The sequence below is a fragment of the Antechinus flavipes genome, chromosome 2 (genome assembly GCF_016432865.1).
Source record: "Antechinus flavipes isolate AdamAnt ecotype Samford, QLD, Australia chromosome 2, AdamAnt_v2, whole genome shotgun sequence".
In the NCBI taxonomy this organism is placed as follows: domain Eukaryota; kingdom Metazoa; phylum Chordata; class Mammalia; order Dasyuromorphia; family Dasyuridae; genus Antechinus; species Antechinus flavipes.
Window position 1 is genome coordinate 88750928 of NC_067399.1, and position 12770 is coordinate 88763697.

The 12770-nt window shown below is 33.3% G+C and overlaps 1 protein-coding gene across 1 annotated transcript in view; it reads left to right on the top strand.

Moving 5' to 3' along the window:
• PLEKHH2 (pleckstrin homology, MyTH4 and FERM domain containing H2) overlaps positions 1-12016 on the top strand; it is a 103836-nt gene extending 91820 nt beyond the window's left edge. The window contains exons 26-30 of the mRNA XM_051973563.1: positions 849-994; positions 2775-2904; positions 4087-4173; positions 5648-5785; positions 7950-12016. Coding sequence (XP_051829523.1) covers positions 849-994; positions 2775-2904; positions 4087-4173; positions 5648-5785; positions 7950-8135 — 687 coding nt within the window. The 3' untranslated portion in view covers positions 8136-12016. The remainder of the gene's footprint in view (positions 1-848; positions 995-2774; positions 2905-4086; positions 4174-5647; positions 5786-7949) is intronic.
• The last annotated feature ends 754 nt before the right edge of the window (positions 12017-12770 follow it).

Sequence of the window (12770 nt, forward strand, 5' to 3'; positions counted from 1 at the left end):
TATAATGCTATTAATGCTCATTTTACAAGGGATGATATGAGTGAGGCAAAAATCAATGAATGTCACACAATGCATCCAATGAGAGAAAATTAGAAGTTATATCCCTTTCATAGAATCACCGAATTTCTATATCTGAAACAGAACCCTGACTACAACACACTCAACTGGCTATCCAGTTTTTGCTTGATGACCTCTGGATAGACACAACTCACTACTTCTAGAACAAGCTTTTGAACCTTCGTTTGGTATCATGGATCTCCTTGGCAGTAGTCTAATGAAGATTCTAGAGGAGCTCTATCTTAGAATCATATTTCCAAATAATCAAAGGAAAAACTAAATTTCAGTATGAGATTAGTGAAAATAAAGTTGTAATTTTTCTTCCCATCCAAGTTTATAGACTACTTGACTAATACTTGACTAATACACAGGCTCCCTTGCGGTTCATGATCTCAGATAAAGAACCCCTGCTCTAGAGGCAGTCTGTTCTGTTTTAGATATTCCTGATAGTAAATTTTTTTCTGACATCAAGACCAAGTTTGTCTCTCTGTAGCGTTCCATTGCTCCTATTTATCCCTCTGGAATCAATTATAATCTGACTAATCTGTTTTCCATGTACCCTTTCAAGTAAAAACAGAATGTTAGACTCAGTAGCATCCAATATCCTTTCCAATTCTAAATCTATAATCCAATGATTCTGTATCATCCACAAATTATATTCTTTAAATCCCACAATTACATGATTAAGACAAATGAAATAGACACACTATACACACAGTAGTTGTAGCTTTGTACTCAGTTTTACTTTTTCTCTGACATCCCATGCTTTCTATTTCTTCATCTTCCAATAGGTGGAGATTGGAGATTTTGAGAGACCTTTCTCAACTCCAGCAGGGCCAGTGACCTCTCAATACAAGGCAAATCAAACACTAAAACAAGTCATAGAGAAATTTTATCCTAAAAGGTATAGGAATGGTTGTTCTGAAGAACAATTAAGGTAAGAAAAAAATTCCTGAATTTTTCATGTCTAAGACATTTGTGTGCATTATAGAAAGTTCAAAGACTTTTAACTTGGGGCCTATGAGCTTTTTGATAACTCTATTTTGATTCAACTGGTATTCTCTGTAATTCTATGTATTTTATTTTATGCATTTAAAACATAGTTTTGAGAAGCAGCCCTGAAACTTTGTTCCATTGTTGTCAAAAAGGTCCAATCCACAAAAAAAATAAAAATAAAAAAATAAGAATCTCTGGTTTAAAGAATATATCCTCATAGGAAACTCCAGTGAGATTTTATTGGTCATGATTTTCATTTTCAAGATTATTTACTTATATCAAAGCTATAGAGGCAGAAAAATTTACTGGACTAGGTGAAAATGGAGAGAAATCAATATAAGGCAAAGAGGATGAAAATGTTTGTAATTAGTTCATTAGTTCTGTTTTTCATGAGGTTTTGATTCCTATTCAAACTAATCATGCCTTGGCTCAGCCCCCTCCAAGATCTGAATTCACATGGTCTAGGTTCAAAACTGGGTTTTATTTCCAAAACTTTCCCTTCAATTCATATTACTCACACACAGAGAGGCCTTCAGCCAAGTTTAGACTTCAACTCAAACTAACAGGTAGGTTTCTGCAGAACCCCTCTCATATTACATCCTCCAGCTATGAAAGTAAAGCATATGATACCTTCAGCCTCAAGAGGCAGATATTGCTTAGGAAGTTCCTAGTCTCTTGCATATTAGTAATAATGTTATTTTTCTTTTCTTTAATGGGCATGGTAATAAAAGGGAGAAGGATGGATTTTTGTTAGTGAAAATAAATTTTATTTTAAAAAGAGAAAACATCAAAATAAAACAAAGACAGCCTATCCCACCTATAGACAATTCTAATTTTAATAAAGTTTTCCTATAAATTGGAGGAAAAAAGGAAGTTCCCATTCTCTTTAGGAAGTTGTCTTTTGAGACTCTTGAACTCAAGAGTCTTAACTCTTGTTAAGAGTTTGGCAACTTCTAAAACTGGGGTTGTCCAACCAGAAAGTATCCCTAATAAGAATGAACTCTTTTTTTCCCCTAAGAAAATTCTATCAATATTTTTGTTTATATCACTGTAATTTCTGAATATACCCCTCATTATCCAATGAGTCATTCTCTTGTAACAAAGAAGAAAACAGTTCATTAAAACTAACCAAAAGATCAACTAAATCTGACATGTATATAGTTTCACTTTTCCATGTCTAATTTGACTACTCCTGCTCATTTTCATTACACAGCATATAGAGTTTTTGTCTGTATGTTGTTTATTTTTTTCCTGTATCTTCATCAGGTCAAGTAAATCTTATAGTCTTCTTTGAATTCCTCATTTCATTTTTTCTTGCTGGCACAGAAAAATTCTCCTCATTCATTTAATACTTTTTGCTTAGCCATTCCCCTGAAGGCCTATATTACAATGCAGATACTTCTAAAGCCCATTAGACTACTGTACACTAAAATATTGCCTTTCCTCAGTGGATGGTAGTGGAAGTAGCCTCGGAACAATGGATTGTGTCTGAACCTCAGAAAGCAGGAATACTCAAAATATGAGACAGAAATCAGGAAGAAAAGGTGTAGAAAGAAAGGGATTGTGGGAGTCACTGAAGACAAATACCGATCTACTTTATAACTGTGCCTTGGCTCACCAATGGAGAAGTTCTGTGTCATGTTCTTGGAGTCTGTAAATGTTTGTGGGAAATGAAATACTAACTTGTACTCTAGAGATTTTTCCTCTTTTTTTTTTTAAAGACAACTTTGTCAGCGATTGTCAACTAGATGGATGGCTCTCCGTGGACACAGTGCTGCGGACTGTATACGCATTTATCTGACTGTAGCCAGAAAATGGTCATTCTTTGGTGCAAAGTTGTTTCTTGCAAAAGTAAGAAATTTGTGAGACGGGTTTTTAGATTGCATCTTTCTGTATTTACCGCTCTTGCTCCAACACAGTGAATCACAGTAAGGGTTACAAGTCATCAGTAATGTGGAGTAATCTAAACATATTTTATAGTTAGCTTTAAAATGTGTTTTAAAATACAGACTGTTGAATGCAGTTATCAGAAAGGGGTACCTTGATTGGAACAATGATTGGAGCAATTCCAAATCAGTTTCCCAGTTGCTACACCTGGAACCCAAGCCCAAGCCCATGGTGTTGACCAGATAACTCTCACCTCCATTCCCAGCCTCCCCCAGTTTCCTCTATGAACTTTTCATTGTTATGCAAAACAACTTTTGTAACAGATTCCCCTGTCTGTGCCTACCCTCAGACTATTTCCTCCCCCTCCCTCTCCCCCCCCCCCCCCTGCTTTTTTTAATCCTATCTCTTCTGCTTGTCATGGGCAGTACTTGCTGCTACACAAACATCCCAAATTTCAATTCCCTTGCCTTAATTAAGATTCTAGTTATTTTGTCTTGGCAGTCTTCTTTATTTCAGGTTGAGAGAACATAATCTCAAACTCAGGGAATTCTGAACAACATAAATAAAACAAAGAAAGGACACTGAAAGGGCTAGACAGGAATATCTGATTCCCTGTCTTTTTTCTCAATCCCTGCTTTATGCTGGTAGAATTCGTGATGGCCCTTGATCTCCCTTTCTGTAAAAACTCTTAGCTCACATCTTTCCAGGAGTAGAGTAGGAGGCAATTTATGCTTACATACCTTTCTTGGTGACTATTATCAAGAGAGAGATGGGAGGTACTGTATATAGTTTTCTTGGATTCTTTAAAAAACACAAACAATAAACTCAAATAAAAATAAACCAACAAATGAATGTTACCTAACAGCTTAAACTTTAACTAGAATTTTAGTACCTTATAGATCTGAACAAATAACTGTTTATAGAATACTAAAAGTTGCTGTTGTAAAAAAAAAAAAGTAAGTTTTTTTTTTTTTTTTTCCATTTCAGGCAAAATTTGAGGAAATTCAGAATAGTTCTAACTGGGCATCCAATTTAGTATGGATTGATTTAATGACAAAATGTCATGTGTTTCCACTAACAAATGTTTTTGTCTTTTAATGTGATATTTGTAATATGCAGGGATTCTTTATCCTTCCTATTTCACAGCCAGTAACTCCATCAACACTAGGAAATACTTTCATATGGCTAGCTGTACATGAAGATGGAATTAGCATCTTGGAATACAACTCCATGGTAAGAATAAATTGCAAAAATTTTTGATGTAGGTAATGCTATATTTAGCATTTAAGTTGGCAACATTCCATTCAACTGCAAAACCTGTCATAAAAAGGTAGGCAAAAAACAAAAGAGGAAAATTACAATCATGATTTATTAGGATTTTTGAAATGACAGTTTGCACAGTATATCACATTAGGACGTTTTCTGTGTATGAGACAAATTATTTCAGTATCATTAAAATAGAAATTTTAATTGCCTAGCTCAAAAAAATCGGTATCATTGAGTTTTCTCCAAAATGATTCTTATAATACCTCTAATTCTTTACTTTGCCCATATGCAAATTATTATAATAGGGCTTTCCCCTGATAAAAGAAAATGACATTAATAATTTGAAAGACTGTGTATCCCTCCAGACATATGAAATTTACATTATTTTTCTTACCTTTTCTTTGCAAGCTAAATTAGTTAATATAATTTCACGATCAAGTGAACAAACATTGTTTTAATATAAATGTTGACTGGTGTAATAAAAGGTTATTCCCCTTTTGAGATCTTAATCTAAATCTGATATGCACATAGACATATCCACCCATACACCTATTTTGTTTGTTTTTAAAACATGAGAAGGAATGGAAATCTTAGTAGTGAACACCAAAAATCTAATGATTAATTGACAAGAATCAATTGTTGGTTCTGTTTATATACTCAGATTTGATGGTTACAGGAACTTCAAAAAAGGTCATACTTTTCTATGCAATGATTCTGTCTTAAATTGCCCTTGCTGAGATGTGTTTTAGAGGGAATTTATATTTTATGAATAGTTTCAGACTCATGAATGGATGGTTTGAATATAGATTATATTTCTTAGACTCTACAAAACAGTTTCAAATAATATTAAAGTTTAACTAAACATATTTGTTACAAGAGTTTTGTTTAAGTTTTTTTTCCAGGGGAGAGAGGTTGGGTAAGTGAAGGGGAAAAGAAAATAAATGCTTGTTAACTTTAAAAATGCATTTAAAAATAAATTAAAAATTGGTAAATACACATAGATTCACACAATATTGAACTGCATTCACAGTATTTTTTTGTCTTAACATCTTTGGACAATGTACAAATGAAAGCCATAAAGGTAACATTTGGCAAATTACTGTTCTAGAGTAGCAAGTGTCATCTGCTGTCCAGATAATGTCCTTTGCCATCAAATTCCCACTGTCCAAATTTATGACAAAAAAGAAGATTAAAACAAGCTAGAGTAAGAATTTAAATATTCCATGTGATTTAGAAATTGTTTTCTTTGCTTTTATCTTGTGAATTTAATCATGTGCATTTGTGAAATTATTTCCAAGGAAATGCTCTAATAAAAACTTGCAAATGGCTAAAAAGTGTTCATCTATTTAACCTATATTATCAATTGGGTTAATTAAAAATTGTTAATTTTTCATACCTTTTCAGTGGTATAAAACTTTTAACAACTTTCTTCTATTTTAAGAAATTAATAGTGACATATGTGTACAGAAGCCTAATGACCTTTGGAGGTTACCAAGATGACTTTATGGTGGTTATTAATAGTGCACATTCCAAGGACAAGCCAACAGAGAAATACCTTTTTACCATGGCAAAGCCTAAGGTAAGTAGAAACATCGCAGAGAACTTTGGCAGCCTTTGGACCACTTTCTTTGGTTTATTGTTATTGAAGTAAAGTTTGAATGAATGAAAGAACAACCATTTTTAATTAAATATTTACTATGTGTCAGGATGCACTAACTATTGAGGATATAAATACAAAAAGGAAAGCAGTTTGTGCTCTCAAGGTGCTTACAGTCTCATGGGGGCAAACACATAAATAGAACTGGCTGAGGTCATCTGTTTTTGTTAAAAGCCACAAGGATGGTGATTTCTGTTGTAGGATAATAGAATGACTTGTCTTTTGTCAGGAAAATGTTTTGTCAGCAATTTGATTGCTGTATCCAACTCTCTAGGACCCATTTTGGGGTTTTCATGGCAAAGGTACTATTCCCTTCTTCAGCTCATTTTACAAATGAGAAACTGAGGGAAAGAGGGTTAAGTGACTTGCCTAGGATCACACAACTAGTATATATATCTGTGGTCAGATTTGAACTAAATGGGATCTTCTTGATCCCATGCCCCATGGTCTGTCTACTATGTCACCTACCTGCCCATATTAGATATGATGAACATTCACTGATCAAGAACCCAGAGCTCCAGAGGGTAAGAACTGGAATACTAGAGGGTAGGAACCAGAAGGAATGAAGTCAGATAGGGGGGAAATGAAAACTACTTTGAGTTGGAAGTCATTACCATTACAAGGATAATTTGGTAGGAAAAAAACAAGTTGAAATATAACAGATCATATAATTAGGATAATTGTAATTTTACTCTTCCCATGAACAAACTGTAAATATGATTTAATTGATACAGAGAAGTCCCATGTGAAGAAACTTCCTATAGCAATGCAAGTCAGCACTTTCTCTGCAACTTATAAACTTAAATAGTTCCCTAGACAAATGAGAAAAAAAAATTGAAGTAAATTTTCTTCTGATAAAGATTATTCTTAAGTTATATCAGGAATCAATTCAAATTTATAAGAATAAAAGCCATTTCACAATTGAACAATGGTCAAAGAGACGTTTTTAAAGGAAGAAATCCAAGCTATCAATAGCCATAGGGGAAAATGCTCTAAATTACTAATAATTAGAGAAATGTAAATTAAAACAACTTTGAGGCTCTATCTTACTCCCACTGGCAAAATTCACCAAGAAAGGAAAATGACAAATGTTGGAGGGGCTGTGGAAAAAAATTAGATTCGAAATGTGAACTGGTCAAGCCATTCTGGAAAGTAATTTAGAAATACACTTCGAAAAGCTTTTAAACAGTGCATCTACTTTTTGACCAAGCAATATCACTACTAAATCTATACCCAAAAGAGATCAAAGAAAGGGAATAGATACATATGTACAAAAATATTTTAGCAGCTTTTTGTTGTGGTAAAGATTTGGAAATTGAGGTAATGTCCATCAACTGGAGAATTAACTGAAAAAGTTATGCTACATGAGTGTGATGGAATACTATTGTGCTATAAGAAATGAAGAAGGGAATGGTTTTAGAGAATTCCTAGAACACTTCCTGTTACCTGATAAAAAATGAAGTGAACAGAACCAGGATAATTTATATAATAGCAACAATATTAAAAAGAAAAAATTTTGATGACTGATTTTGATTCTAACACAATAACCAATCATAATTCCAGAGGACTTATGATGAAACATATTAACTACCTGATAGAAATTATTTAGGCAGAATGAGATTTTTTTAATGGGGACAATATGGAAATTTGGCCTATGTGTTTGTAACAGGGTGGTTTTTGTTTGTTTTTGTTTTGTTTTAGCTTTCCCAATGGCAGTAGTAGGAAAGGGGGAAGGAAATAGGTAGAAAGAAGAAAAGGCAAACCTTAAAATAAAGTAAAATTTAGTTTTAAAAGGGAGGGAGAGAACAGTTGCTTAGAACAGTGAGGAGCTAAGTGACTTGCCCAGTGCCCTATACCCAAAATGTGTCAAGGACAGAGCTTGAACTCAAGTCTTCCCGTCTTCAAAACCAGCTTTCTCTCTCTTGTACTAGGCTCCCTCATATATTCAATGAATATTTGTTCAATTGTTTTCTATCCATGGATCCAAGGAAACTGGTGAAATTCTAGATATATAGCTCACAATTCAGCTCTCCTGTCCCTTTGGAAATAGCAAGAATGAGACATTCTTATTTTTCTTTTTTTCTAGATTCTGGAAATAACTCTTTTGGTTGCCAGCTACATCAACAACTTCCATCAACAAAAGGCAGCTCTTCACCACCTCTCAGCTCCTGCATTACTGTCTGCTCGGAAAGGGGGACCCAAAAACAAGGACATGGGGAGCCAGCCATTCTTGTTAAACAACAGACCAACTAAAGGCCCAACTTTACTGTGAAATTTAAAAAACTAATGATACTATAAAGTAACTGAAAGTCTAAGAATGTTGCTGGGTATGCTCATAAGTGCTTGCATTTTAAGAGCATTTTCGAAACCCAAAAGATACGAAAGATTGTTACTCCTTTTAACATGGTTATTTAAAATATAAATGAACACTTAGTTATGGTAGAACAAAATAAACACTGTTTACAAATACCTTCCAAAGGTCAAATTGGGCAGTCCTTTATCAGTACTTAATTGAGTACTGGTCATATTTGTGAAAATCTTAAGAGGTTCCATAATCATCCTTTGTAATCTGGTCCAGTGTTTACCTACTTTTGTTACTCAGAAGTTATGAATTACGTAAAAATTCAAATTACCATTAATGAAAGTATAATTGGAAAAGTTCATGGAAATAATGACAGTGTGGTAAATTTTTTTAAATGGAATAGTGGATCTGCTAGTTTTGTTTATGGCTAAATAAAAAACTTCCTATAAAGCTTAAAAACTGTACCCTTCACATCTCCATTTCACTGTTGTAAAATTCTATTGTCCTAAAATTTAAAAAAAATGAAAGTGATTCCCAACTTGCCTTGGCTTGAATTTGCTGAAAAATCACCGTCTTTCTTCTTCCTTGATTCCATGTACTTCTCACTGTCCTTAATTGAATAGAATAGTATTTGAAGACATATATTTCTTCTTTTTACATATAGGATATAGCACTTTACCCAAAGGGGATGCAGTGTCTGTGTCTTCTGAGTTGTTATTGTTTCAAAGGTTAGTAACCTTCTGAATCTTAAAAATATACTACATTAAACTTGACAGATGCATTTTTAACATAGGATTGTAAATCATGGGTGATTTTTCAAAACTTAAAAATAGTGTCTTTCTGTTACTAAATTTTTTTAATGTTAGGTTAATGTCCTTATTTCTGAAGGAAGTTGTAATTGTGTAAATGACTTGAACACAAAAAATAGCAGTGAATTTCCAATAAGGAATATTCCCAAGAATGATGTACTTTTGAACAACTTTCATTAACCATGAGTAGCCATTAAATATCCATCCATTGTGGAGCTAGCTGGAGACCAAACAAATCTACGAGTTAATCCAGGTAGATTACTCCCTTTAATGATGAGAAAACTCCACCATCTATGCCCACTTATCAAGTGTTGTGCTTGTCAATGTTTTGTAAATCTTCTACTGAGAATCTCCTTCTTCATCTCTTGACATTCAGTGGATACCACATTTCATGGATCCCATGGGCTATTTATTTAAACATTTAAAGATGATTTTTTAAAAAAAACTACTTTTGCTGTTAAGGAAGTAAAGGGTTGGTTTTTAGGAGCAGGAAGCTTATTAAATTACTGGGTTAAATCAGTGGGCAATGCAGTATAGAGTTCACATCAAAATAAAATGTTTAACATAAGTTCCTGCTAGAAATTAGAATAATAGTGACTGGTGTAGGGGAGAGGAATGAAATATAAGCTAATCACTAGTAACTACTCACAATTTTAATTTATGTGGAGAATATTTGTATTTATTCTTTTGGACATATATTTATCACTTTTCACCAGGTATTTTTATATAAATTAAAAGCAAATTCCAAAATTATTAATGCTAAGGTAAGGAGTAAATAGGATGCTGAGTATAGAATCAGATCACCTGCTTTTAAATCATACCTCTTCCACTTAACTGCTTGTGTGACCTTGAGCAATTTACAAGCTTTCTGGGCTTCAGTTTATTCACTTGTAAAATAAGGGGCTTAGACTGAATGACCCTCTCTGGCTCTAAATCTATGATCATCCCTAACTATAATGATTTGCTGGTTTTGTCCTTTGCCTTGTTCTAATTTTTGGGTGCTCCTTTCTATTTCTGATGATGCACTGATCTCACTTTAAGCCTTTTTCACAAGTTGTAGTTAATAAAACTTTATAAAAACTTAAGAATGTCTGCTGATTTCAGAAGAGCCTTTCACTTCTACATATGGAAAAAAAAGGAATTGCCAATAAGTGTATGCTATAACTGTAATCTTTATTAAAAAAAACTGTTGACATGGTAGCACAATATACCCAGAACATAGTAAATGCATAACAAATGCATTTAGGTTGGTGGATTGATATCCTCCACCAGTACCTATGACAATTCTTCCATGCCTTAGTGGATGGGTATCATGTATTGCTGTAGCCAAAAAAAAAAAAAAAAAAGGTAATATCTGATAGTCCATCTCATGGTGGTGAATGAGCTCCTCTGATTATCTAGGATATATAAAGTAAAATTTGTTGCCAGGACTACACTTGAAGTCTCTCTGCCTTGTTTCATGTTCCAGAGTTTATTCTCTGTGGGCATATTATTCAAGTATCCATATATCATCTTCATCCCATTATGGGTATCAAAGAAAGCTGTGAGTAGAGAATAGTGATCATTTATTAATTTGGTAAAGACTCAAAGGTAGGCTATTTCTCTTGCCACAACAAACAAAGCAAACAAACACAAATCATTTCCACTGAAAAGTTCTTGTGCCCTCCTTCTGACTATTGCTACTCTACCCAGTTACATCAGATTTCTAATCTAAGATAAATCTCCCTATTTACTTTCTTCTGCTCAATCTTTGGTGGGAGGATATAGATTCTTTGTTTGCTTGCCCAAGACTGGGGATAAAGCAGAAGTAAATGATATAATCAAAGTTCATTAAAATAGGTCCAGTCCTTCACTGTAATATTCATTCTCTTTTATTACTTGTTAATCAGAATTAATTGCTACCCTCTGGAACACCTACTTTTCCAAAACCATATAAGGCTTGAATCTGCAACCATGAAGATCTTTGGCATTTGAGAGTGCCATTATTCTCTTTTATTAAAATGCTACTATTATTAATAAAATAACTAATTACCAACTATCTGCATTTTTGTTTCTCTTCCCGGATTATTTATACCTTCTGAATCCAATTCTCCCTATGCAACAAGAGAACTGTTCGGTTCTGCAAACATATATTGTATCTAGGATATACTGCAACATATCCAGCATGTAGAGGACTGCTTGCCATCTAGGGGAGGGGGTGGAGGGAGGGAGGGGAAAAAAAATCGGAACAGAAATGAGTGTAAATATAATGTAATTATTAAAAAAAAATTTAATAATAAAAAAAAAAATAACTAATTACCCAGCAAAAAGTTCTTGAGCTAAAACAACTAATTGGTTAAGCAAATTTACACTATAAGACTAAACTGCCATGCCTCTGAATAAGACCAGAGTTTCAGTCCCACCACTCATACCTCCTGACTTATATGACTCAGAGAAAGTCATTTAATCTATTGATGTCTGAACACTTTCTAAAACTATTTGTTGAGCAAAAATTGCTGTTGGAATTTCCTTGCCAGGATTTCCTTATGCCAATGAAATCACAGGACCTGTTTAAAAAAGAAGAAACTGGCTATCTTTTGGTACAGTTGAAGTAACTTTTGTTTAACCCCTAAGTGAAATCTCCAAATTACCAGAGCGTTATTTAATTATTACATAATAAGCCAAAGGCTTTGACAGAGCTATTCACATTAAATCATTATTCCCAGATAATACTTTGCTCACCATAGAATAAAACTCAATAAGCTTTTTAGTTTAAATACAAAACTATGATAGCTATGTCTATAAAACCCTATAATTGGCATTTATTTTTTATAATTTTTAAAGACATTGTGACAGAAATTAACTTTTGTAACTGATGATGTTGAAAAACTGATTTTATTTTCTAAAAAATGACAACTTTTATGTAGCTGTTTTAAAAATCCAAAGCTTATTATTGTGATCAGTTACCAGAGAACAATATTATATGTTAATTTTCATATTTGAATTGTGATGTCTCCTATCATTTTCCTGCTTTTCAATCATAATAAAAGATTTATAAATCCATTTTGAGCATTATCTTTTGAATACAGTTTTAATCTTCAAGAGATATGTAATTTTTCCATTGTCAAAACTGAGGTGGTCTGCCACTGAAAGTGGTAGTTAATGCTTCCTTGTCTTGCATTCATGTCTTCCACTGTTTTAATTTCATACATATACACCTGTGTCTCTATTTTCTTCCACAAATAAGCCCCAGTATTTGACTTGCCTATTTCCCCTATTGCCTTACACTCTCACTACTAACATTTATTCCCAATAGGGGTTTCTTATTACTCTAGTATTTTTTTCTTTCCACGTTATCTCTAAATTCAGCAAACAACCCTTATTTAGGTTTTTTTTTTAATTTTTAAAAAGTTTTGTGGCTAAAAGTATTAATACACCTAAAAGACATGGACTATAACAGACTCTAAAAAATAGAAAAATAAGTATCATGCAGAGGGTAATGGAAAGAAATGTGGTGGGTATGAACAGCTGTAATGTATAGCAAATAAGGAACTTTAAAGAACAAGATAAAGGTATCATCAAATATATAATTGAAACAGTTTTGCTTGACTGCACTTATTTGTTATAAGGAAATATATTAGATAGACCTTTCCCCCAGTTTAGAATAGAGTACCATTGCACTAGATATATAGGTATCCTCTAAGTACTTGGTGGATGCATTTATACATCAGCCTTATCCCCTTACTATACTCTAGCCAACTGGATTACCAGTTATCTGAATTATTAGAGCTTTCCTGAATCTGCAATACTAGTATAC